At 46.6% G+C, this 27,993-nt stretch overlaps 1 protein-coding gene across 1 annotated transcript; it reads right to left on the bottom strand.

The window, feature by feature from the left end:
* Window positions 1-465: 465 nt before the first annotated feature.
* Window positions 466-27,858, bottom strand: LOC134409740 (zona pellucida sperm-binding protein 3-like). Its single transcript, XM_063142638.1, has 17 exons — window positions 27,711-27,858; window positions 26,151-26,275; window positions 24,312-24,370; window positions 23,652-23,788; window positions 23,415-23,539; window positions 22,895-22,953; window positions 22,284-22,438; window positions 19,681-19,790; window positions 7,948-8,196; window positions 6,183-6,301; window positions 5,991-6,094; window positions 4,944-5,121; window positions 4,720-4,840; window positions 2,349-2,440; window positions 2,102-2,247; window positions 1,853-1,972; window positions 466-590 (listed from the first exon to the last, which is right to left on the bottom strand). Exons 1-17 carry the CDS (start codon window positions 27,856-27,858, stop codon window positions 466-468), a joined length of 2,172 nt encoding a protein of 723 aa, XP_062998708.1.
* Window positions 27,859-27,993: the final 135 nt, after the last annotated feature.

The raw sequence follows: 27,993 nt of genomic DNA, 5'->3' as shown, positions 1-27,993 counted from the left end.
TCTGAAGATGTTCCAACAGCAACCTCACTTCAGGCTCTACACCTTTTCCAACTCTTGTTCATTTCTCCAACTCATGGGTGTTCATTGAACACAGATACACACAATCTTTTTGACCCAGATATACACAATCTTTTTGACCCTAACAGCCACATCCAGTTTCTGCATAAGGAGGCACACACAGACACACCACCACTGGCGGAGTGCATAGTTTCTCCACCACCACTAACAGAGCAGGGAAGCTTTTTCCACCCATGAGTAAGTAGGACTGAATTATTCAGCACACTTTCAAATGGCATCCCAAGTACCAAGCTCTTGTAGAGAGGTAGAAGGCAGCAGTCCTTCAAGGCACGGGTCAAGGTTTGGATCTACCTCCCTCACCCATCACAGAAGGTATTTCAAACCACACCTTTTTGAGCCATCCATTTTATTTTATTGCTTCACCATTTCACAATGGTTCAAGATAGCTCAGGCACTCGCACACCTGTTTTTCTTGCAGGCAAGGAGAAACCCGAAAGTCACGGAGGCCAAAGCGAGAAGAGCAGTTGCTATGGTGAGTGCCATCATGATAAGCAAAGATTTCTCATGGACACCTGGGGGAAGAGAAATAGACAGTGAAGGCAGGTTTAGACGGGGGGGGGGGGGAGTCCTACAACTCCCAAAATTCCCCAGCTGGCTGAGAGCTTTTTTCAGTGTGAACATGCATAGGCTTATACATTGTCCACAGGTGGGTTGGCTGCACACGTCCGGCTTGCTTGGTTAACCTGTATGGGTAAATTTTAAAACTTGATTTTGTTCTGACTTTTATACTGCCTGTTTGGTGCATTCTCTTCCCCTCCTTATTGTTTTATTATGATTTTATTAGAATGTAAGCCTTTGCGGCAGGGTCTTACTATTTATTGTTTTACTCTGTACAGCACCATGTACATTGATGGTGCTATATAAATAAATAATAATTATAATAATCTGACATATTTGGCTGTACTGATGTTAGCCTAGACCTTCAGGGTGACTAATGCATCCCCTGGAGGCAAGTCCTAAAAACTTCACCCTGCGTTTCCATAATGGCAGCTTTCAAAGCAGCCTTTTATTGACTTGTGAGTCATCTAAACTATTTCCAGTTGGAACAAACCTAAAACCGGACCAAACAGCAGTAAAAAATATATATCCAAAAACAAAGTAGTGTAAAATAGAAATCAGAAATAGATTGCAGCCATTAAGGATGCAATCCTATGCATGTTTAGACAGAAAAAAGTCCTCCAACTCCCAGCATTGGTGGGGGCTGATGGGCATTTTACCCCAAAACATCTGGAGGGTGTGAGGTTGGGGAAGTTACATGTCCATGCTATTCAAGGCCCACTGGTCTACGAGCCCAAACTGCTGCAATTCCACAATGGGACTTGCAAAGTCAATCCTGTTCCCTCACCTAGCTTAGGTAAGCTTTCCAGGCAAGTAAAATGGAAAGTATAACCCCCCTTAGAACTTGAGGCTGCTTGATACCAAGTCAGACCCTTGGTTCGTCTAATCTAGTAACGTCATAGAACTCTGGGAGCCACCATGGCTGGAGGTCAGTCTTTTATCTAGCCTAGCGTGACGCACTCCATCCTTCTCCATCCTGTTTTGGACTTATAACTCTCAGGATTCCAGACCATTAGCCATGCTGGCTTGGGCCAATGAGAGCTGAAGACCAAAACATCTGGAGGCCATGAGGTTGGGGAAGGTCTATTCTGACTGGTAGCAGCTCTCAAGAGTCCTTTGCAGAGGTCTTTCACAGCCCTACGTAGAAATGTCACACCCTGAAGCTGGGACCATCAGCATGCAAAACAGGTGATCTAGCAATGGGCTACAGCCCTACCTTGTCCCATTAGGTGAATTGTTTCTTGATCTTCCAGATGATGCCCAGGAGTCCTTTGGACATCCAGGATGACAGGTCCTATCGAGACATCAGCTTCTGCTATTTCCACTGAAGAGTCACCTGTATAGGAAGCAAAGTATTTTCAGTGGGTTTGAGTTGACCTCGGTTTAGTATGTTCCCTCTACAGGGGCAATTTAATTGATCCAGAAGTCGGCATTATAACCAAGGTGTTCTTATCACAGAATTTACCATGCATGGAAGAAGCATCTCTCTGGAAGCGTCCGCCTGCTCCTCTCCACCTGGAATTAATTCTTGCAGGCTGGCCTTCGGGTAACCCACAGTTTTTCGTCTCACAGCAGCTACAAATGTCTACGGTACCTTCAACTGGGGACCAACTGCAGTGAAGAGGAAGGCAGGATTGAGTCACTGTTGCAAACATTGTTCTTTGGTTCCCTCCCAGTATTTGCCATCCATTGTTCTCATTTGCCCTACTCACCTGTTCCTTGCTTTGTTGAAAGAGCAGGCTTTGTTCAAAGGCCCCAGGGGTTGATCAACTGCTGCAACTTTCAAGTGGCAAGTAATGTAGAACTGGAGAGAGAGAAAACCCCGGTAAAGAGAGTAATGTAGAACTGGAGAAAAAGCAGGACTAATCTCAAGAGGGCAGGGATGAGCAGGAGGCAGATTGGGAAAAGTTTCTGGTCTCCCCGTTATTTAGTAGCAATAACTAAAACTCCTTTTGTTTAATGAAATGATTGCTGAAGGAGTGAATTTTTGTGCAAAAGAACTGCAAGTTCTGTTTCAGTGTTCAGGTACTCTGAAAAGAAATTCCTGGGTTGAGCATTTTCTGCGAAGAAGCAAGGTCTTCCTTTTCCAAGGCCATGAAGACTTTCCCTCTTTGTGCCATTATTTTGCCTCTGGCTTGGGCTTCCTGAGCTGCTACTTTGCAACTGACAGCTCTCCAAACAGAGGATACCCTCAAATACAAGATAAGCCTCTGGTAACACTTTTAACGAGTACATCTAGGGGTGAGTATATTACCCCAACATTAAAATCACTCCACTGGCTGCCAATTAGTTTCCGGGCAAAGTACAAAGTGTTGGTCATTACCTTTAAAGCCCTACATGGTTTGGGTCCAGGTTACCTGCGGGGTCGCCTACTCCCATACAGTCCGCCCTGCACACTCAGGTCCTCTGGGGTGAACTTACTTCAGTCAGCTAAAACTAGGCTGACATCAGTTTCCCAGAGGACCTTTTCTTCTGTCGCCCCCAGATTGTGGAATGGCCTGCCGGAGGAGATTCGTAAAATTAACTCTCTGTGTGACTTTAAGGCAACTTTAAAGACTAGCCTTTTCCAGCAGGCCTATCCAAAACAATGAAAAATCAAGAATTTTTAAGATATATTGATTCTATACTAATGTTGTTCCCAGCCTCGATCCAAAGGGAGAGGCAGGTAAGAAATAAATAGATGATGATGATGATGATGATTATATTATTATTATTATTATTATTATTATTATTATTATTATTTAAAATACTGTCAGGTGTAGAAGAGGAGACAGGGCCAGCCTTGCTTTAGTGCCGACCACTAAATCCACTGACCCACCTTAGATCTTCAGAGACCGGGGGGGGGGGGGGGGGGAATTAGCAGGGCTCTGTGTTCCACTCAACCAACCTCTCAAAGACCGCAATGTGCATTGTCTTTTATGCATGGATTATGTTATCCCTAGCTGGAGGAGGAGCTGCAAAGATCTGCTTTCAGCCCATTCAGAAGATTCAAGATCGGTAATTAGTTCCTATGGAAACACTTAGCCTGAACACCCCAGACTAATTCACCTGTACTTTCCCTAACAAAAAGGTATACCAAAGGGCATCTCCAGCAGTAAGCCCAGCTGCATTTACCATTTCCTGTCCAAACCCCTTCCAGTCTTATGACAAGACACTTAAGACCTAGATGTTCAGCACAAAGGTTGAGTGTCGGTTCTGTTCAGTGCTATTATTTCTCATTTAAAATGGAGAAAACTGGGGAAAGGGGCAGAGACAGGCAGACTATAACAACAACAAAAGCCATGCTGGATTAGGCCAAGGGCCCTTCTAGTCCAGCATTCTGTTCACACAGCGGCCAACCAGCTGTCAACCAGCAACCCACAAGCAGGACAGGAATACAGCATAATGGTTTGTGCCCAAATGTAATAGGTAAATGCTCCTTCGTTTTAATTTACTACTCCTTTCTCTTGTTGTAAGGACCATGTTAACTAAGAGTGAAACCATCTGGCTGCTGCATAGGTCCATATTCAATAAATTAGGAGGAAATATTCGTATTCTTTAAGTCACTCATCCTAAGTACTAAATGTTTGTCCATCATGCTTCCAGAGAGCTCAGAGTAGCATATGTGTATCTCTTTGCACACATCACAATTTCATCCTCTTAAGAACCCTGCAAGGTAGGCTGGGCCAAGAGTGCAGGTGGTTTAAGATCCCCAGTGCTGGGAATTGTAGTCTAAAACATCTGGAGTGCATCTCCTTGAGGAAGGCTGGACTAGTTCTTTTTTGGCAGGGGGCAATGTTAAAAAGGAACACAGCATGTAGTCATGGTAAATGCTGCAGCTTCATTTGCAGCAACCAAAAATATAGCCATCTTCTCAGCTATCTAGAGCAGAGCGCCACCAGAAAGGAATAGGGATCCCTACTCTGCCCAGCCGACAAAGCTTGTTATGTTTGACCAGGGTGAGGAACTTGTCCAACGTCTGGAGGGCCATCACAGTTCCCATCACCCTGATGATTGACCATTCGAGATGGGTCTGATGAGAGTTGGAATCTATGATCTGGAAGGTCGTTAGGTCCCCCACCCCTATGTTAGACAGGGTCTCACCAAGTCCTTGATGTCTCCCGCAAACCTGAAGACATCAACTGTGAACTGGAGGGAATCTTGCTTGGATCTTGGAGACACAAAGGCCGAGCTGGAGTCTTCCAATCGCCCATCCACCAGGCATCTGGACACAACACAAGGTAAGCAACATGGCGCAGTATGTTTGCGGCCAAAGAAAGAGACGTTAAATGTTACACCAATGATACCACAGAGAAGAGAGTTCTTACCCATTGTAGCCAATTATCATGTGTTTGGGAGAAGAGCTCGCGTCTGGGCTTAAGGTGGCCACACAGTTGTCAATGAAGAGCCTCAGCATCACGTGGTTCTCAACGTTCACCTCAGCCTGGATGTGCATGGCGTCTCCCAGCTGGTACCTGCTAGAGGTCCTCTCAGCACTCCAATCCTCTGGAAGGTAAGTTTGAAGAGAAGCATCTATGAACATGGACCACCAGTGCAAGAAGGTTTTGCTAAGCCAGGGCTGGGGAGCCTGTGGTCCTCTCAACTCCCATCTGCCCCAGCCAGTGTGGCCAATCAGGCATGATAGTATTTGGAGTCCAAAAATTCTGGAGGGCCACAAATTCCCCATCCTCATGCTAGGCAATGAGTGTGCTATGGGCTGCCATCCCTCTACCAAAGAGGAAGAGGTTTTCCTCCCTGGCAAGATGCCTGTGCCTTTAATAGTTCCAGAACTAATAGCTCAGCAGGTGAAGCTTCTCCATCAAGCTACTGGTCAAGGTACCGGAGCTCTAACAAAGTGCTGAGCAACATCCTTTTCTTCTTCTTCTAGTAAGGCACACATCTGAATGACAACACAGAAAGCTTCCTTATACCAGGTCAGACTATGGCCTGATTCACACCTAACACTAACATCACGGTTTATTTAACTCATGGTTTGTAGCCCTACCCAGGGCTTATCGGGCAGATGATCAAACAAACCATGGTTTGTTTTCTCAATCCCTGGGTTGTTTGTTTTCCCTCCTTGTATCCTAAAAACCTTTACAGGAAACCTCTGGCCCTTGGCACAATTTCAAAAGCCCTCTGCCAAGCAACCAGATCAGACCGCTGACAAGAGCTCTCTGCCACTTCCCCTGGCAGGGCTCTGGGCAGGGCAGGAAGAGAGAAAAGTGGGCAGCCCCAGTCACCACTGACATACAGTTCCAAACGGATTGCCACCCCCATGCTGTGGAAGTGCAGCTCCCTCTCCTTACAGAACCCCCCCCCGCCCCATCCTAAATCCACGGAATGGCTTGTGCTTGTCTCAGGATGCCACCTACCGTTCATCAAACGCAGTGAAAAGGTGAGCCGCTCTTCTGCAGAAATGGTAGAGCTGAAAGGAACCCAGGTTGGCTGGATGGCTTTGCTGCTCACGTTGTCTTTCCTGAGAGGGAGAGGGAGAGAACTCAGTTGCCAAATCAGATCCTTAGAGGAGCAATTCTAGACAAGGAGCCATCTGAGGAATCCCTCACCTCGGATAGTGACACTCAATTGGAACCTCGGCCGGGCTGGTCCTGACGACAACTGGGTTGCTTCCAAGATTTGGGTGGTAGTAGAGGCTTATGCTGTAGACCAGGGAATCCGAGGTCATCTGGAGAGAGATGATTGGTGCCAAAAATAGGTGTGAAGCTGCCTTCTCCAGTCTGGCAGCCCCCAAATACATTGGACTACAATCCCCATCATCAACCAGCCAAGAGAGAAATTATCCACTACTTTGGAAGGAGACATTATTCAACTATTGATTGCAGGAGTGGAGCACCTGTAGTTCTACAGATGGTGATGGACTCCATCAGCCCAATGATCAGGGATAATGGGAGCTGCAGTCCAACAGCATAAGGAGGGCCACGGGCTCCACACCCCTGAACTAGCAGGAGGGGCAGGGGAGTCATCATGCCGCCATACTACAGTTCCCTATTGCTACGTTGTGTTTGACAGCGAAGCCTTTCCATACGAAATGGCACACGGAGCTTGTCTGCACGAGGCATTGATCATGCGTTCATCATTCCCTACTCACGGCTGTTTACAGAGTTCCTTAGACAAGACGCTGCCCTTGGTAAAGGAATCTAGTCAGGGGTGCCCAGAGGAAGGCATCTTCAGCTGTATCACTACACTCCCTGTCCCCTTCAAAATAATTTTTTTTTAATAAAAACCTTAGAAAACCTTAGGGGGGTTGTTTTATCCCTTTCTAAGTTCTAGTCCAGCTCTTCCTCTCCCCTCTCCCCTTGTAACTTGCTGTTTACCCCTCCCTTCTAGCCTTGTCATTCTACCACATCTTCAGCTCACCAGTTCTCCCCCTCTTAGCCTTTCGCCTTGCCCTTTTTCTCTATCCCTTTGCCCTTCCGTTTCTCCCCCTCCCAGCCTCTACCCTATTCATTTATTTAAAACATTTCTCGGCCACCTTTCAGGGCAGAGGCCCTCACAAAGCAGCTTACAGCAGTAGAATACATATTCAAAGCAATAAAACATTAAAAGCAATAAAAAACCTGATCACAATAAAACAGCAAAACAATAAAGCCAACAATAAAACCAGCAAGAACAACAATAGCAACAAGATCATGGGAAGGCCATGGTGAAATAAAATGCTTTTAAGGCCTTCTTGAAAGCCTGCAAGGATGGTGCACGGCGGACCTCTGATGGGAGTTTGTTCCAGAGGTTTGGGGCCACTGCAGAGAAGGCCAAGCCTTTACCCCTTTGCCCTGCTGCTTTCCACTCCCTCCTAGTCTCTGGCCTCAAGATCTCTCTTTCTCACAACCACATTTTAGCTCACTGTTGACTACACAGGCCTCCCTGGAAGCCATCGTGTGACTGGCCTCACCCTCCAGGGAGATCATTTTGTGATTCTGCCCACAGAAGTTTCTCAAATTCCCAAAAATGTGCCCATCAGTCCAAAAAGGTTGGGGACCCCTGGATTAGAGTTTTGGACCTAGAACCCAGACCTCCTGAGTCCAAGTCCCTATTTGGGCCATGGAAACCCACAGGATGACTTTGGGCCAGTCTGTCACTGACTCTCAGCCTCACCTACCTTACAGGGTTGTTGTGAAGATAAAATGGTGAGGATCAAATGGAGCAAAGAGATACCATGCAAGCTTCCTTGTAAGATACAAAAGGAGCAGGCCATAAATGTCAAAACAAAAAAATATATAGATAGCAGCATATGTCTTTCCGCTGCTAATTTACGATAAGACAGAATAACACAGGAGAAAAGCCCTGAAAGCACATTGCATAAGGTCAGCTTACCTGCACAGCGCTGCCACACTCATGGAGCCCAACGTCAAAGATCACCGTGTCTTCTGCAGCATCCAGAGATGTGGGCTGGCAACTCTGAGAGCCCAGGGCCAGGTCAGCCGCTTGGATGAGCCTCCCGGTCCCAAACAGGTCTCTCTTCACTGTTACCACCACCTGTGCCTCCCCACACTGCACAGCCACAGGCTTCAAGTTGGACAAAGCCCTGGGCTGGGAAAGGTCCACCCAAGCCCAGGAGTAGTGCTGAGACGAAGAAGAACCGTAGGGCTCTCTCGCCAAAGGGACCGTTCCAGGAGGGCTCCAACCAAAGTCATCCCGAGCGAAACCATAAGGGTCTGCCTCACTGATGGTAAAACACAAAACACAGCTACAAAAGTAGGTGAAAAAACCCATCCTGCCCCTTGGATCAAACCAGCCCAAGGAAAGATCCTAGGGGCCTTTAGAGGCAACAGGCCAAGCCCATCCACAGCTGTGCTGGGTTCCAGCATATGACAACCCTGTCTTTCCTCCTGGGCCAGCTGCAGAGAAGAAACCCTACCCATGACCCTCAGCTGGAGACAATCCCGGCTCTGCATCACTGGGGCTTCATCCTGAAAACACTAAGGACCGAATACTGAAAACACTTAAGTGTCAAGATGATGCCTTCTGCAGCTGCCGCCGCCCCTTTGCTCCCAGTATCCTGCTTGCAGGTTCCTGGTCAACATCTGGTTGGCCACTGTGTGAACTGAATTCTGGACAAGGTGGACCCTTGGTCTGATCCAGCAGGGCTCTTGTGTCCTAATGGCCATACATTTCAGTAGGGAAGCGTTATAGCTCAGTGGGAGAGCTCCTGTTTTGCATGCAGAAGGTCCCAGGTTTGATTCCCCCCCCCCCAGCATCTCCAGATAAGGCTGGAAAAACTCCTGCCTGAACCCCCAGGGAGCCATTGCTGCCAGTCAGTGTCAACTATACTGGTTGAGATGGACCAATGGCCAAACTCAATCTAATAATAACCAAAACCAAGAGTTAAGGTAAGTAACTATATTTACAAGATCATATCACAAACAGTTAACATCTGGAAAAGACGTTAAACTTGCATATAAACTGGTAACCACCATAGAATATAGAGATGTGCTCTGCTTCTCTTCGGTTCAGAGAAGCAGGAGCGAGGCGGCCTAATTTGCCTCCGGAAAAGGCGTAGGCGAAGAGAGTCGGGGGGGGGCTGCGGATCGAGGCGAAGAGGATCGCCTCAATCCGGAGCTTCGCCTGCAGGTAAGTGGGGGGGAGGGGGACTCAAATGGCGCCGCCATCCATGCGGTGGTGCCAGGTAAAGGAGCAGGGAGGAGGAATGCTTACCTGCATCTGTCGCGGGCTTCAATTGAGGCCCCGGTTGAAGGCGGAAGTGAAGGCCGAGGCCTCTTCCGGCTTCAAGCTGGGGCCTCAATTGAAGCCCGCGATGACAGACACAGGTAAGGGGGTGGGGGTGTGGCTTATCTTGCGCCACCGCTGCTGCCGCCGTCCATGTAGCGATGGCGGTGAAGCCGGATCTCGCTCCGCGAAGCGGAGCAGGAGACGGGCAGAGCGGCATGAAGAGGATCGGACCACAAAGCGGATTGGGGGGTCCGTGCACATCCCTAATAAAATATACACCTATAAACATAGAAATGTTTATAAAAACAAAATGATAAAAACAGGTCAAACGCGTTTCGACAGAGGTGTCTTCTTCAGTGACCCCTAAATAAACAGAGCATATATATATATATATATATATATATATATATATATATATATATATTAATTAGACTGGGCTGACTACAATTTAGACGTGACACATCAGCTGTAGAAGGAGTGAATTGTAGCCAACAGCAGTGAAACTGAGCCTGATGTAATTAGTTCTACGGGAGTGACAATGGCTATCTAATTTTTGGGCCTTTAAATTGGAGTCAGCCCGGTCTAATACAAATATAGAAGCTCTGTTTATTTAGGGGTCACTGAAGAAGACACCGCTGTCGAAACGCGTTTGACATGTTTTTATCATTTCATTTTTATAAACATTTCTATGTTTATATGTGTATATTCAATGGTGGTTACTAGTTTATATGCAAGTTTAATGTATTTTCCAGACGTTAACTGTTCGTGATATGATCTTGTAAATATAGTTACTTACCTTAACTCTTTTTGGTTACTGGCTTGTTTTGGTTAAGGTTTATACCCTTTTCGTATATAATACTGATTCAGTCTAAGGCAGCTTCATCTGTTCCTATCAGAAGCTCTGAAGAGAACCCACCCAGGGGCTCTCTGGACAATTGGGTAGGGTCCCCAATCATAGAGCAGATCAAGTCTACCTTTAATTCTTTTGTCACAGCCCCCACTTTCTCCCCAGATCTCTTTTCTCTTGGTCATGACTGTGGACTCATCACAATGAACCCCACAATCTGTGTCAGCACAATTCTCCTCTCCCTGCAGGTAGGAACATAGGAAGCAACTTCATCCTAAATTTGACCATTGGCCTTCTAGCCTGGTATTGCCAACACTGACTGGCAACAGGGTTTCAGGAAGAATTCCTTTCTAGCTGTACCTGGAGATGCAGGGGATTAAACTTGGGACATTCTGGGTGCAAAGCAAAGGCTCTACCACTGAGCCACGGGCCTTCCCAAGGTAGCGAGAACATGTGGCTAGAAGACTGTCACCAGGACCCATTGGACAGTGTCTGTGATGGAGCGTGTTCAGAGGAGGGCAACCAGGATGATCAGGGGTCTGGAAACAAAGCCCTATGAAGAGAGACTGAAAGAACTGGGCATGTTTAACCTGGAGAAGAGAAGATTGAGGGGAGACAGGAGAGCACTCTTCAAAGACTTAAAATGTTGTCACACAGAGGAGGGCCAGGATCTCTTCTCAATCCTCCCAGAGTGCAGGACACGGAATAACAGGCTCAAGTTAAAGGAAGCCAGATTCCAGCTGGACATCAGGAAAAACTTCCTGACTGTTAGAGCAGTACGACAATGGAATCAGTTACCTAGGGAGGTTGTGGGCTCTCCCACACTAGAGGCCTTCAAGAGGCAGCTGGGCAACCCTCTGTCAGGGATGCTTTAGGGTGGATTCCTGCATTGAGCAGGGGGTTGGACTCGATACCTTGTAGGCCCCTTCCAACTCTGCTTTTCTATGATTCTATGTCACTGATAAACATATTCCTCCCATTCACTGCATAGTATTTAAGAGCTTTTTCCCCTTTGATTTCCCCCCCCCCATTTTTAGGAGGACATTCCTGTAATTGCCGTGTTTTGTTTAATGTGTATGTCACTGCTTTACCAATATGTTCAAACAAAAGAAGGCAGTAGTGTGAATGATCTAATGTATTTAGAGTGCTCAAAGCACACAACTACACAACATACATGCAGTGATAGACAGTAATAATCAACCCCATTTATTTACAAATATATATATAAAAAAACTGATGCATAACACCTGCATGGTCATCAATGTCAAGCTGGTTGCCTAACAAAACTGTGTGTGAAAACTACTCCTGATACAATAATTCTTTTTCAATAATAATTTCCAATGTATAATATACATAAACCACAATCACAGTTTTTAGACACAATACAGTGCTGGTAATGTCATCAGTATGGTACCTTTTTAGACATATATTTAGTATAGGAAGTTCTATTCATTTTCTAGTTCTTATCGGCGTTGTAGATTTTATTTATTGACAGGTCTCCGCGGTTTATTTTCCTGTTTTCACGAGAGCTTCGTCAGAACAAATGCCACGACGAATTGGCTGAAAACCATAAATTATTGTGTGGTCGACATCTCCAAAGGTTATTATGGGGTAGACACCTCCAAAATGAAAAACAGCCGGTCTGCTTGTAACCTGAAAAAACGCGGTGGATTATTACTGTCTATCACTGTATGTATGCTGTGTAGTTGTGTGCTTTGAGCGCTCTATATACATTACTACCTTACCAATAGCATACTTCTATGGTCACGGTGGTGTATGGCAGCCATAAAAAAGTCCTACTTGTGTCACCTCTCAGCCAACGGCCTGGGCCAACAGGGTACCTGTTATGACAGGCAGTAGCTAAATCCTGTCGCTTCTTCCTGTATAATATTGCCAGGATTCGACCATTTTTGTCTGTCTCTTCTGCCAAGACTCTCGTTCACACACTGGTTATCTCTCGGTTGGACTACTGCAACCTTCTTCTCTCTGGCCTTCCTTCGTCTCACATCAGTCCACTGGTCTCTGTCCACCACTCTGCCGCTAAGATCATCTTCTTGGCCCGCCGCTCTGACCATGTCACTCCACTACTGAAATCTCTTCATTGGCTTCCAATTCACTCCAGAATCCAATATAAACTTCTCCTGCTGACCTTCAAAGCTCTTCACGGTCTAGCTCCTGCCTATCTCTCCTCTCTCATCTCACACTATCGCCCCGCTCGTGCTCTCCGCTCCTCTGATGCCATGCTTCTCGCCTGCCCTACGACCTCCACTTCCCTTACTCGGCTTCGTCCTTTTTCTTCTGCTGCCCCTTACGCCTGGAACGCTCTTCCAGAACACTTGAGAACTACAAACTCAATCACTGCTTTTAAAACTCAGCTAAAAACTTTTCTTTTCCCTATAGCCTTCAAATATTGAGTTTGTTCTGACTCTATACTGTTAGCTTCTCCCTACCCGGTGCCTGTTTACACTTCCCTGTGCCTGTTTGCATTCTCCTTCCCTCTTTATTGTTTACTACAACTTATTAGATTGTAAGCCTATGCAGCAGGGTCTTGCTATTTACTGTGTAATCTGTACAGCACCATGTACATTGATGGTGCTATATAAATAAATAAATAAATAAATAAATAAATAATTAATAATAATAGGATTGCGCTTCCGGTATGCCAGAGCCAAAGTTTAAAAAGACATGATGAATCTCATATATGGCTGTGCATGAACACGACCAGCTGGAGGAGGACTGAAAATGAGCATGTGCCAACTAACCACCCTGTGCCTAACAGAGGGACTGTTCAGCCAGGATCCGACGCAAAATATTATGGAGAATGGATCATTGTAAGTGGGCTTCTAGGAGGTGATGGCCACCAATCTGGATGTCTTTAAAAGGGGGCTGGAAAAATTCCTGGAGGCAAAGGCTATCAATAGCTACGAGCCCTGATGGTTGAGTGCTATCTCCAGTATTCGAGGCAGTAAGCCTGTGTGCACCAGGTGCTGGGGGACATGGGTGGGAGGGCGCTGTTGCACCATGTCCTGCTTGTTCATCCCTGGCCGATGGCTGGTTGGCCACTGTGTGAACAGAGTGCTGGACTAGATGGACCCTTGGTCTGATCCAGCATGACTGCACTTCTGATGTTCTTATGTTAAGATGCATCTACTGCAGGGATGGGCAGCCTTTTTGATCCATGGGCAGGTTTGGCAATTTGAGAAACTGTCCTGGGCACCACCACAAAATGGCTGCCATGGGAGGTGCAGTTATTCCCAAAGGACAAATAACCTGCTCAAATGACTGAGCACAAGACAGAGGTGGGGGTCTGAGACACAACACTCTAACAACTCCTTTGATCCCAGGGTTTTCAGCACCCACAGAAGCTTATCTTCTCTCTCTGGATCACCACTCACCCACCCTGTGTCTCTCCCTCTCGTCTTCATTGCCTAAGAATCTCTCTGAGCCCATCACATACCCTGCGGCATTTAATGGGAAATAAAGATGGTGGGTGCCAAGTAAGGTACCTACAGACACACTGCTTACCCTTGATTTGCAGGATCAGGCCCAGAGTTTTTTAAAAAAACACAAATGAACATTGAATGAAAACTGTGAAAGGGGAAAGGCAGTCTTTGTAAAAATGTGCAATTTTTATTGTTTCACTTCAATTCTAGACTATCTAATACCCAAAGCTATCTGGGCCATTCACAAAAAGTTACAACCCGAAAGTATGTGATAAAATAGTTGTGGTAACAGCGCTAGTTGGCAAATGAGTAAGTCATCTATTTTCTACATCAGGGAAAGGCAACCCGATGCCATCTGGATGTTTTGGACTTCAGCTATTGGGTGGCATCAGTAGGTAATAAAATAAGGGCACAATTGGCCGTAAGCCTCCAAACTTCCATCCAAAGCAGAGTTGGAGGTGCATCTCTGTGCTCCTCCCACTCTGCATTTTCACTAGATGGGCTTTTTGCCCATCTAGCTGAGGTGTCAGGGAGGGAAGGTGACTAGTGAGGCCTGGAATATAACATAAGCCATCCTCTCCCCATTCACACAGTCCCCTTTCCCTTCCCTCGGCGGTCACGTGGCAGCCAGTGCAGTTTTCTCCATGCCAGCTGGGAGGGGGTGGGGAGTGCGGACTCCTGGGTCCGAGGTCAGAGCACAGGAATCTGAACTATTCTATGCCCGCCCCCCAAGACTCTGTCCAGGGTTATCGTATTGCTCTCCCCATAAATAGAACTCTCATAAACACTGACCAGTGAGTGTCCTTGTTGACTGGAGCTTATGGGAGCTGTACTCCAAAACCATGTGTGGAGACGGCAACTAAGTGGCCATCCAGATGTTGGGACTCCACTTCCCATCTTCTCTCTCTATGTGCTACACTGGTTAACAGCCACCCAGCAGAAAACATACTGGATTCAGACAACAAAATAACCCATTGAGTATGGGTTAACGTGTTGTGTGAACCTGGCCATTGGCTTCCCTGGATTTCAACACTCCCTGGAGATGGTAGGGATTGAACCCAGGGCCTTTTAGATACAACGCCTGCACTCTACCACAGCACTGTGGTCTTTCACCGAAGCTCCCGTATCCCAAGTCAGACCACTGAGTTCAGAACCAGCCGTCCTGGCTCATGACAGCTCGCCAAGGTGTCAGAGAGGGCTCTTTCCCAAAATGGCCTAGAGTCGCCAGAGACCAAACCTGGGGCCTCGTTCTCACAGAAAGCATCTGCTTTGCCACCCAATCCCCATCTCACCTCCCAGTGCATGGCCTTCTCCAAATAAAGCACACACCAAGGGGAAAGGATTTGTTACCGTTTATTCAGAACTGCATTTTAATACAACACGTTGTTTGGAAATCAGGCAACAAGCCTGAAAGAAGCATTGTATTTGGCATATAAAAAATAATAATAAAGTCAGCCAGACAGTCATGTCAAGTGACCCAGAGGGGGAACTATGTCCCACCGGGGTGGGGGGGAGCCAAGTTGGCGCCCAAACCTGCTGTAAGAACTGAAAGATTCTGCCTTGAAATGAAACACGAGTAACGGTGCAATTCTCAGGACTTACCTTTTACAGCCAGTGTTCCCCAACCCGGATCCCTCCAGAGGCTTTGGACTACAACTCCCATCATCGCTAACCGCTGGTCATGCTGGTTGATGGGCATTGTAGTCCAATGCATCTGGAGGGAGCCAGGTTGGGGGAAGGCCACTTTAAACCTCCAGGAAATAAGAGAAGGGGTAAAACAACTGAGCTAGCAATCCTGCAAGGCAGCGCACTGTGGGACAACTCACACACAGAACACCGGCATGTTCACGAAGAAAGAAAAAAAAGGGGGGGGACCTGATGGGATTGACCTTGAGATCTTACTAGGCCATTGCCAGTTCGCCCTGCAATTCCTGTGTGCCTTCTTGCTTCCTTGGCATAGTTGATGCAATAGCCAATGGATCCCAAGCTGTGCCGTTTTAGACAAGGTGGCTTCAGAGGCAATCTTGATGACTTTGGGATCACAACAACATAAGGCCATCATTACTGTCACTCCAGCTGGAGAACTAGGTCAAACGCCTCCTCCAAGCCAGGAACGGCCCCAAGATCTGGCACGGAAGGAACTGCAAAGCGATGCAGGCTCTGAAATTGCCACGGCTGCCCACCTGCATCTGAACAGGTTGTCAAGGTGATGTCACACCTTTAGATGCTCTCACAGCTTCCAAGTTGGCAGGTTGTCCATGAGCAACCAGGTGGTCAGGGAGTGACACCCAGGACTCATTCCCAGTTCCCCCAACTAAAGCTAGCCCCCCACCCAACCCAACCCAAACCCAACCCTACACACACATATAGATGCCTTATGCAGGCAATCGGGGGATGACGATGACCAGAAAGATTCTAAACTCTGGATGTGAAGTAGTAAGAAATGCTTTAAAGACATATTTAAAAGATCCAACTTAGTAATAATAAAAGAAAGAAAGATGGCTGCGCTGGTTTTGGAGAAAAGACCTTTGCAATGAAGGCAAAGGGAACACAAGGCAAAGGTATAAATGTGTTGTTTCCTAAAGCTATTGACAGTACAGAACCAGCTGCCTCCTCGCACTCTCGTCCTGGACTGTTTGCCTTTGCATGCAATAAAAAACCCCTCAGTTTCTAGTTTAATAAAACATCCAGTTATTAACTGTGACATTTACAAAGGGAAGTGGTTCCACCTCTTTTGTTTTAAAGTTTAGATACTCCCCTTATCCCTCTAATTTTATTGAAGATGCAGACAGGGCCATCCAGCAACATGGGCGGCTCTCTTGTGTCAAGGAGTCACCCATCAACACTTTCCGCATCCCCAAGAACTCAAGCTTCAGACACCTTTGCGGCAACCGCTGCACACAGTGGACAAGGTCTCAAACTCGGAGAGAATGAGACCCCCCCATCTTCATTGCAAGCCTTGGTCCATTCTAGGCCACCGCTTCTGTAGGACTGTGCAAGCGTCCGTCGTCATCCTGGGGGTTAAAAGGCAAACAGAGGGCCCTGATGGGTTCAAGACATCTCTTGAAATATGCTGGAAGGCCAAGACAAAGCAGTGTTTCAGCAACATGGCTTCCTCACTACATGCCACAGCCTTCTCCAGCCCAGGTCCCTCCTGATGTATTCAACTGCAACTTCCATCATTCCCAGCCAGGGGCCAGAATGATAGGAGTTGCAGTCCAAGGGCCCCAGAGTGGAGAAGGACAATGTACCAAATTTGGGCATAGGATCAGAATATCCATCTTGCAAGGGGAGGGGGAGGGTCAAGTTTCCCTTACCCCATCAGTGGATCCTGGCATTCCATCATTGTCTTCCTAAATCCCTGAATGTTGACTCTGGTGTTGAAACCCGCAAGGTTTGGAAGCTTGATGTACCCATCTCAGACTTGAGCAAATATGACAGCCAACTACTTAGTCTATATCTCCAGTTATCAGCAGGCTGATCAGTGCAAATATGAGCTCTTGCAGTGCCCAAACCAGTTTGGCCTTGGCAGATGGCCATAGCCGCTGGCCAACCCCACCCACTGAGTATAAACTCAAATGCTGTCACTGGCCCAGAGAGGTCTGGGTTGTTTCCATCCAAGCCTTTCCAACCATGCACTCCCCCCGCTTTGTGCGAACGTACCTTTTCAACAGTCGTGCGGAATCCTGGGTTATCCAGTTCGAACGTCTCCACGCCTGCTTCGGGGTCATGCACTCTGTTTATTATGATCTTGTCTTTCCGGCCAAGAATCTTTGGCTTAGGAGAAGTGATGAGTTGGTTAAGATAGGTATAGACTAGCAGGTTTCCAAGTTAGAGAGAAAGCACACGTTCCATCACTGGAATTCTAGTGACCAAGCCACAGACGGAGAATGCGTGGCCATGCAGATGTTGCTGGACTGCAACTCCATTCAGCCCCATCAGATTTACAGTCAACAACATCTGTATGGCCACATGTTCCCCACTGTTGGATCAAGCTTTTCACAACACAACACTGAGTTGCTTCTCGAGCAGGGGTGTGGAACATCAATCCTGCGGGCCAAACCCAGCCTGAATGGGATCCAAAGCCAGACCTCTGAGGTTACCCAAAAGGCCATGCCCCCTTCCCCTCGCCCACCCACTTTCCCCCACAGCTGTTTGGTGGTTACCTGGGCTTTGCACATCATCCCCCGCCCCTGTTTAAAAGGTTGAAATACCTCTCTTAAAAGATTTCCCTTTTAACTGTTTGTAGAGCTGGAAAAAGTGCAGAAAAAGGCAACTAAAACGATGAAGGGGCTGGAGCATCTCCCCTACGAGGGAAGGCTACATCAACTGGGACTGTTTAGCTTGGAGAAAAAGGTGACTAAGGGGAGACATGAGAGAGGTGTACAAAATTATGCATGGTGTGGAGAATGTGGACAGGGAGACTTTTTCTCCCTCTCTCAAAATACGAGAACCTGGGGTCATCCCATGATACTGATTGGTGGGAGATCCAGGACCGCCCAGAGAGCTTCAGCTATGGGGCAGTATATAAATTTAATAAATAAATAAAGGAATTACTTCTTCATACAGCGCACGGTCATATTATGGAACTCACTACCACAAGATGTAGTGATGGCCACCAATCTGGATGGCTTCAAAAGGGGGTTGGATAAATTCCTGGAGAAGGCTATCCATGGCTACTAGCCCTGATGGTTGTGTGCTATCTCCAGTATTCAAGGCAGTAAGCCTGTGTGCACCAGTTGCTGGGGAACATGGGCGGGAGGGTGCTTTGCACCATGTCCTGCTTGTTCATCCCTGGCCGATGGCTGGTTGGCCACTGTGTGAACAGAGTGCTGGACTAGATGGACCCTTGGTCTGATCCAGCATCAGGGCCCTTCTTATGTTCTTAGTTCACCCAGAGGACATCCATTATTGGGCTGTTTAGTTATTATATACTCAATAAATGAATGTATATTTAAGTACAACCACCACTACCATCCTGAAAAGCACTAATATAGGACGAGGGAGAACAGGCTTTAGCAGCACATGTGAGAAGGATCTTAGTGGGACACAAGCCAGCAATGTGATGGGGCTGCTAAAAAAAAAAAAGTGACTGCAATCCCAGGCTACTTTAACAGAAGCATTCTGTTCTGCGCTGGTCAGGCCGCGTTTGGAGCACTGTGTCCAGTTGTGGACACCATGTTTTATAGATACTGACGCACTGGAGACATAATGACAGAGGACAGGACTAGGAGACAATGGGTGGAAATTGCAGGGAAGCAAATTTCAGCTAACAGTAGGAGAATTTTACTAACAGGAAAAGCTATTTGAGAGTGGAACCGATTGCCTCAGGAGGTGGTGGGTTGGCCATTGCTGGAGCTATTTAAACAGGAGCTGGACCACCACCATGCTATAGCCACAGGCTGAATTCCAGGTCCTGCATTGAACAGGGGTTAGATTAGATGACCTCAGTCCCTTCCAACTCTATGATTCTATTATCCTATTCTGATCTAAAGCATCAATGACAATAGCTAGTAGGGGTGTGCATGGACCCCCCAATCCGCTTCGTGGCCCGATCCGGGCCCGATCCTCTTCGCGCCGCTCCGTCAGTCTCCCGCTCCACTCCGCGGAGTGAGATCCAGCTTCGCCGTCACTATATGGACGGCGGCGGTGGCGCAAGATAAGCCACCCACCCACCCTGCCCCCTTACCTTCCTCCGTCGCGGGTTTCAATTGAGGCCCCGGTTGAAGCCGGAAGAGGCCTCGGCCTTCACTTCCAGCTTCAACCGGGGCCTCAATTGAAGCCCGCGACGGAGGAAGGTAAGTGTCCCTCCTCCCTGCTCCCTTACCTGGCGCTGCCGCCGCCACATGGATGGCGGCACCGGCAGCGCCAGATTAGTCCCCCTCCCCCCCTTACCTGCAGGTGAAGCTCCGGATTGAGGCGATCCTCTTCGCCTCGATCCGCAGCCCCCCTGACTCTCTTCGCCTCTGCCTTTTCCAGAGGCGAATTAGGCTGCCTCGCTCCTGCTTCTCTGAACCAAAGAGAAGCGGAGCACAGCCCTAATAGCTAGGGAGGTGTGCTTGTACTATTGATGCAAGACAGTCTTACCAGCAAAGCCAGGATGGGAAAAGCAATGAGCGCCAGGGTACACAAAACAATGATGGCGATGCCATAACCAGGGAAGCCCGGGTTTGGAAAGGGAGGCTCCAGCCCATCACCTGAGGGATTAAAAAGGGAAAATCATGTCCCATGTCAAGGGCAGATATTCTCGCAACCAATGTTTCTCTCCCCCCAATACCACCATATTGGGAAATGGAAAACACACACAAAGATGTCTTAAGCAAATCTTGGGACTGGTAGGATTTGGACGCACAGGGGCTGTTCATACAACAAGCTAACCCACACTCAGTGGTTGAGTGCAGGTTATTTTGAACCATGGCTTGTTTGTTGTCCCATGGATGAGTGTGTGGTCTGAACTCGGCATGTTTTCTGAAGGGTGGGTGATTGTGTTGTCCGAATGAAGCCAGACTCATCGATGTGCTTTTTAAATAAGGGCAATGCACAGTACTTTCTACTGGCACGTTTGAGAAAAAGAAAACAAGAACAGCTTTTGGGCACTGTGTTCTGGCCCCACATCGGTTTAACATATATATAAACTCCTTGATCCAACAGCTCCAAGCTTTAGACATAGCAACTAAAAGACTACCCATTCTGTTGTATGCAGACAATGCGGTCATTCTCTCCTTGTCTCAAATAGGCCTTAGAAGAGCCATAAAGGCCCCTGCCCTACATTGCAAGGAGGCCCGATTACAAATCAATTACACTAAATCAACAATTACGATGTTTGCCAATAGCAGCAAGATCCACAGATGGTACATAGATGACAATGAGATAGAACAAGTCTCTTGTTTTAAATATCTAGGTGTCGTTTTCCAAGCTTCTAGAAGGAAAACGGCACAGATCAATTCGATCTCCTCATTTGCCAAGGAAAGTTCAGCGGCCATCCTGAGGTTCTTTCGAACGCGAGGAGGAAATTTTATTCCAGCCGCAGTTAAACTGTTTGTGGCAAAATCGAGAGCGCAGCTATTGTACAAAGCACAATTGGGACCATTTTCCAACTTAGCCATGTAAGAGAAAATACAATCGGGCTTCTCAAGGTCATTATTTCTGACACCAAGAAGTGTCTCCAATGCGACATTACGAATGGAGACTGGATTCATTAGAATAGAAGCTAACGTGTGGCAAATTACTATATTTACCTAGCTTAGACTTAAGCTGACCCCAGCGGGGCTGCTTCCCCTAATTTTACAAGACAATTACCAGATGAAATGGTGGAACATTATCAAAGAGAAACTATGCACATATGGGCTCTCTACAGAACATCTACTAGCCACAGGTTTAGAAAAAGCCAAAGACCTTGTTAAGCAGCGTATATGGGATATTGAACTGCAGAATGATCTAAGGCAAATCCTATATATTTACCGCTCTCCCCAAGATATACAGGGCAGTGGCCCCGCGGCCTGAGCTCCCTTACATATTATAAATACAGGTGGGCATTTACTAGAGCTCGCTGTAATGCTCTCCCTCCCTTCCAAGTTCACAGAAGGCACATATCAAGGAATTCCAGTCCCCCAAAGGTTATGCCCTTGTGATTCAGGTGAGCGCTGGTAACCTCCAAGTTAGATTACTGCAATGCACTCTACGTAGGGCTGCCTTTGAAGACGGTTCGGAAGCTGCAGCTCGTGCGAAATGCAGCAGCCAGATTGATTTCGGGAACCAGAAGGTTTGACCATATAACACCTGCTCTGGTCCGCTTGCACTGGCTGCCTGTATGTTTCCGAGCCCAATTCAAGGTGCGGGTTTTGACCTATAAAGCCTTACACGGCTTGGGACCACAATACCTGACGGAATGCCTCTCCCGACGTGAATATACCCGGTCACTACGTTCAACATCTAAGGTCCTCCTCCGGGTGCCTACTCCGAGAGAGGCTCGGAGTGTGGCAACGAGGGATAGGGCCTTTTCAGTGGTGGCCCCCAGACTATCGCCTGGCGCCAACGCTGCTATCTTTCCGGCGCCAGGTTAAGACTTTCCTCTTTGCCCAGGCATATGGCGGCACATCTTAATCACCCACATGTTTAGTTTTTTAACGGTTTTTAATGCTTTATGTGTGTATGTTCTGTGTTTTAGAAATTTAAATTTTGTATACTCGTTTTTATCTTAATTTCAGAATTTCTGTAAACTGCCCAGCGAGCCCTGGCTATGGGAGTGGTATATAAGCGTAATAAATAAATAAATAAATAAATAAATAAATAAATAAATAAGATAGAGACATCCTCTCAGGTGCTTTTACACTGCTCGTTCTACTCAGAGGCCCGGTCAGGCTTAATCCATCCTCTCCTACAGGATTTTCCAGGTAATACTGAAGAATTTTATACCAAGTTCCTCCTTGCCAATAGAAACCCCTCAGTTACTTATAAGGTTGCTAAATTCTGCCACTTGGCTATGAGGACATAGTCATAACCTATTAACCTCGGAGGACTGTTAAAACTCTGGGAGCTGGGAACTAAGGATCTGTCTGACTTTGTATGGTTGCTGTTGCTGGATTAATGTTGTTCTGGTCTCGGACTGTAATAAAGTGATTTGATTTGATTTGATTTTGGGCATCGTTTCCCTTTCAGCGGACCACCTGAACGGTTCGTACCAGCCTTACCTGCTACAGTAAAGGAGAATGGGTCAACCTGAAAGCTTGATGAATCCAGGTAATCATTTGGACCAACAGAAAGAGAAAGCGTCTGCAGGACATCCTTGCTGGTTGGAGCTGGATGGTGGAATATGGCATCTCCGTGACATACCAGGGAACCACCTCTGTAGTCAGAACAGAGAGAGATGTGCTTAAGAAAGAGCCGGTCTCAGGGTTTGGGATGCTTTCCTAGCAGGTCTAGTCAGCGTTGGCTACCTCGAAACCATTATCTCAGTCTTCAACAGAAAAAGGTGACTTTCTGGCTTCATCCCAGCCATAAATCCTCCAAGACAGCAATCCTATGGTCCTTAGACAGTGTCTGGGGGAGGGGGGGGGAGACTTCTCACAGCCAGTGCAGAGAGAACCGCACCAGCTCACAGTTTTGTGGGAGGGGATGGGGGGGACTGAGGATACAAGCCAATCACCCAAAATGATTGGGGGGTTGGGGGGAAAGAGCCAAAATGTGGCCACCTGGGAGGCTCCAAACGACCAAATCTTGACTCCAGGAGGTCCAGATTTGGCCAGTGGCTCAACGCCCCTGCAGGAGGGCCTCAAGCAAAGACGGCAGCATCGTTACTTACGTGATCTCTCGGATTGCCACTTGCAGGAGGCTTGTGTACTTGCTCAGGATGTGCATTAGCTGGAAAACAACGAAGTTTGCAAGGGGTCACCTCACCTGCTTCAAAGAAGTCATGATTCGAATCCTACGAAAGCCTAGAGCTTAACGCCCCTGAAGTCTCTTCACTGGCTTCCTGTCTGCATCAAGACCCCGTACACAGTCCATTGCATGCCCTTCAGAGACCTTCCTGGGATGGCCAGCTCCTTCTGTCTGCTCCCTCCCATCCATGTTCCCCAGCAACTGGCTCTGATACTAGAGGTAGCACATAGCCATCAGGACGATTAGCCATCGATAGCCTTCTTCAAAACCAAAGCAGCAAGCCACTTATTAGCCATTTTGTGTTGGTGCCCACAGCAGTTTCTCAAATTCCCAAATGCACCCATGGGTCCCAAAAGTTTGGGGATCCATGGAGTGCATAGTTGTTGGAGGTTCTTCCAAGCACTGCCGTTTTGCCTTCCAGCAGGTTTGGGCCTCACACCTACCGTCTCAGAGAGATCCCTCGCAATGTGCTGATGTTCTGCAGAAGAACGGTCCATCATCCTTTCATCGAACACTCGATTGGTTACCAAGAAAGAAACTGGGAAGACCTGGAGGCTGAGCTTTGACCCTGGAAACAGAGAGCATGGACCTGGTGTGAGACTGCGATGTTCCCACCTGTCGTCCACCATCAGGCCAAGAACGACTGAGCCCAAGGATGCAATTGGCAAGTAGCTACTGACCATTGATGGAGAGAGAAGTGAGGTCCACCGAATAGTTTGAAAGCCCCATCAGGACTTCTAGAGCCCAGCCAATGTCCACGTGGGTGTTGGTATTGACGTAGACCATTCCATTGATATCTATGCCATGGTGGGTATTCCTGCACAATAGAAGTTGGGTTACCTTATGAACATTAGGACTATTCCCCTACTACAACCACTACTACTCATTTTACTTTTCTGCCAAGTCAGCAGGTATCGAAACCTGTTGACCAAGGTAATTTCCCTCCCCCCTTTGTTCTAATTCAGGCATGTTGAGCCACAGGCCTGTGGACCAAACCTAGTTGGCCTGGCTGGGGCCCCAAATCTTGTGAGTCCACCCCTTTCCCCCCACTGCCACCCATCACTGTAGCATAAACCCTGAGAGCTTCTCCCAAGTTTAATTCTACCCTCAAGACTGAAAGAGGCAAAACATGCTGTTCGAAGTCAACACCCAGATCTGCTTGAAATGGCCAACCCTACCGGTCTTTGAAAGTCTACTTACTATGCAACACCAACTTAAGAGGTACCCACAAATCCTGCTAAAAGAACAGGAGTTGTGAATTTTTAAGCAGTTTATGCTTAACCAATGCTTGGGTTCCATCAAAGTGCAATATTATGTAAAAAATTAACTCATGTACATACCCAACTTCAGCCAGTGAGATATTCTGCACTGCATACAGAGTTCCAAGCAACAGGATCACCTGCACAGAGAGGAGCCATCATTTTATTTTTCGGGTTGAAGATGTTAACCCCCAGGAGGCACCAGTCAGGTGCCCCCTCCATGGGAGATGGCACACACACCCTCCAGGGTTCCATTGACAGAGGGCCATTGCCCCCTATCCCCTAATGGTTTCCTTCCCCACCCCATTCTAGAATGTATTTTGGCCCCATCCCTGCTGGGAGCCAAAATACCAGCATAATTTAGCTTAAAGCGCTTACTACCAATAATTAAGCCTTAGAAAAGCTAATTCAACCTTTTAGAATGAGGAAGAAAGGGTCAGAGCCTGGGGAAGGTGGCATGGCCTTCAGGGGGGAGGGGATAATTTCCTGTATTGCTTACTTAAAAGATCAAGTTCAAGACATTCATCTTGACACCTTTTCTAAAAGCAGAGCATGTCAGGACTAGAGATGTGAAATCCCGGAAAAAAACCCAGAAAAATTCAGGAAAACCCTGGTGGGGGGGGTTCCGAAGCCTTTTTGGGGTTTTCCGAAAAATTGGAAAAATGTGGGGGGGGGATGAAGAAAAATGGATTACAGGATGTTTTATTTTAGCATGATGAATAAAATGTTTAAGACAAGGTGTTCAGATATTTACTTCTCCAAATGATTTCTAAAAACTGTACAGTATCAGATTATTACAATGTCTGTGCACCAAGGACAAAAAAGTCCTAGGTTGCAAACTGAGACTACAACTCTCAAATGCAAGAGGAAGATGCATTTCTGCCTCTAGGGGGCAGCACTGCTATTGAAGCAGAGACTGAAACTAATAGTGATAGCTATAGGTCAGAAAATGAGTCTGATTAAATTTCATGCATATTCATTGAACCTTGGTGTCCCACCCCCCATTTTTCTCAATTCTTTTTATGGGAATGGGGTTTTTAGGTCTTGACACTGGAGGACTAGCGGACACATAAATAATTGTCTTTGTTATTAACGTTGGTGGTTTCTTCAGTTGTTGTTTTTTTAAAAAAAAAAATTCCTGCTCCTCTTAAACTGGCAGAACCAAAGAGGTTCCTTACAGTTCAGGTGTTCCTAACAGTTCAGGAGCTTGTAGCTCCATTTGTTACCAAAAAAAGTTTAAAAAGTAAATTAAATTAGTAATAATTGTTTGAATACACTACTTTTAATATACCAAATGTAATAATTTTATGCCAAACCAACTTGGGCATAATTTCATTTTATGTTCCTAAAGTAACAAAGTGACTTTCAATCTGTAAAAAGTGCTAATATTGCATTATTTCAATTTTTCTGAAAATTTTCATTTAAAAAAAAAAAAAAAACAGGAAAAAAACCGGTTTTTTCCATGGCTTCAAAATTTCTGGAAATTTTACATCTCTAGACTCAGGACCGCTCTCAGCTTTGAAGAGACCATATTACTGGGAATTACAGGACTTTTTTCTGTCGAATGCATCGACTTGCACCCTTAATGTCTGCCTTTCATTCCTCATTCCTAATTTATGCTACTTTTCACTGCAATCCGTTCTGGTTTTAGTTCCAACTGGAAATAGTTCAGGTGAAAACCACCATCATTGAAATGCAGAGCGATGTTTTCACAGTCGCTTCCAGGGCTAAGCCACTCAAGAAGAGTTGCATCAGTCACTCTGAAGGGCTAGGCCAAAGTCATCAGTCAAATATGTCAGATTTACCTGTACAGGATAACCAAGCAAGTCGGATGAGTGCAGCCAACCCACCCGAGGACAGTATATTCCCAAACTTAAGTCTCCCATGCCTGAAGCCCAAGGACAGGGCTGCCTACATTACCTGGCTTCTCAGGTTTTCTAGATGTTCCCAGCTGATCATGCCACCAAATGTTGATCTAGGCCCCACTCCCAGAACAGTAAAAGATACAGCCAGCTTCTCCGGTTCTAGGTTCTTCAAGCTGAAGCCTAGTGGAAGGAGATACAGGAGCAATCAGGGAATATGCCCAGAAACAAGAGACTTGTTCTAGGTACCAGCTCACTAGTTATTACTGCTATATGGACAATAGGTTTAGAGAGGCAGCTAATGCAATCGCATTAAGAGTGTAGGATTTAGAATAGCGAGACCAGAGTTCAAATCCCTCCCCTCATAACCCATGAAGCTCCCTGAGTTACCTTGGGCCAAGTACTCTCAGCTCAACCTATCTCACAGGGTTGCTGTGAGGACAAAAAGTGGGACCATAGTCCTGAGCAACATGGGCAGGTAGAAAGAAATACAGCAACTTCTTTGTCCATTCTATGTTTCACTAGGGATGTTGGAGAAATATGTTCAGAGTTTGCAGCTCAATGGCTTTCATTGACTCAGCTCTTTGGACTTCAGTCCATTTTAATCTGCAGCAATTTGGGCATATTCACTTCCCCCCCTATCTCCCCCCCCCCGCGTTTGTACAAATTATGGCCGCAATTTGTGCAAACTTCCATAATTTGTGCAAATTATGCAAATCCGCAAAAATTGGAGCTGCAAATCTGTATTTATACAAATTACAGCTGGGTCAATGGACTTCAGGGTGGGGGGAGCCATGGATCAGCCTTCACATGTAAGCAGAGCTGGGCATCCTACAGAATTCCATCAAGCCAAAAGCAAGATGGAGTTGCATGTGACCAATAACCTTACCCATCACTCCAATAGAATGTGCAGAGCCAGCATGCAGCCATTTCATTAGGCAGACTTAAGATGCAAATTGCCAATGGTTTATTTCTTACTGACGCCAATCAAGCATGGATGCTTCAAATATATTTAGGTTCATCTCTTTCTGCTTACGGGAAGGGGAGAGCCAATTCCAAGACCTCAAATAAGTCCATGGTGCTGCATAATACCAATTTTCTGGCAGGCCTATCCAGTGAAAATTTAGGATGTTTTTAGGGTGCTTTAATGATGTTTTATTCATGTATGGTATGTTTTTAATCAGTTTTTAATGTGTATTTTATATCATGTTTTTATACTTATACTTTGAATGGTTTTAGTTTTTGTGAACCGCCCAGGGAGCTTTGGCTATTGGGCGGTATAAAAATGCAAATAACAATAACAATAACAACAACAATAATAATAATAATAATAATTTTCAACTGCCAGCCCACTTCCAGAAATGTGAGATTAAGGGCACAAGCCTATGCATGATTAGTCAGCAAGAAGTCCAACAATTCCCAGAATTCCACAGCCGTGGGAGTTGTCGGGACTCTTTCCCCCCCCCCCCCTATCTAAACATGCATAGGATTGCATGCTAAGTAGCAATTCTAATGATAGCAGCAAATCACTCTTGAAGCAACACCAGATCATTGCCAAGTTACCTGCCGCTGGTGGCCATACGGGCAATGAAAATATGCTAGATTTACAGGTGCTCACCATTGGACCAAAGAGATTGCACGTCCACCCTCCAGTCAAAAAAGGTGTCCATTTTCTTGATCTCCACCTCTGTGACAATCGTACGGATGACGTCCGAGGATGAGGGGACAGGACCTCGTGCCTGGAACACAGCCTCGCTGTCAACCATCACGGAGCCATTCCTAAGGAGGACCCAGAACAATGACCACTTGTGCAAAACATCTGGAAGGTTGGGAAATGTTGAAACACATGCATTCGATAAAGAGTACTTACAAGAAACAGTGAATGTTAGTTTGAAGGAAGG

This window comes from Elgaria multicarinata, chromosome 16 (genome assembly GCF_023053635.1).
Source record: "Elgaria multicarinata webbii isolate HBS135686 ecotype San Diego chromosome 16, rElgMul1.1.pri, whole genome shotgun sequence".
Taxonomy (NCBI): domain Eukaryota; kingdom Metazoa; phylum Chordata; class Lepidosauria; order Squamata; family Anguidae; genus Elgaria; species Elgaria multicarinata.
Note: the sequence above shows the minus strand (reverse complement) of the source record. Positions and strands in the feature narration are given on the sequence as shown.

Coding starts and splice junctions, on each gene's coding strand:
- LOC134409740 (XM_063142638.1), bottom strand. CDS start 27,858: ATGGTTGACAGCGAGGCTGTGTTCCAGGCACGAGGTCCTGTCCCCTCA. Junction 22,954..23,414: donor CGAGGGATCTCTCTGAGACG/GTAGGTGTGAGG, acceptor GTTGTTTTCCAG/CTAATGCACATCCTGAGCAA. Junction 4,841..4,943: donor ATGATAATTGGCTACAATGG/GTAAGAACTCTC, acceptor TGTTGTGTCCAG/ATGCCTGGTGGATGGGCGAT.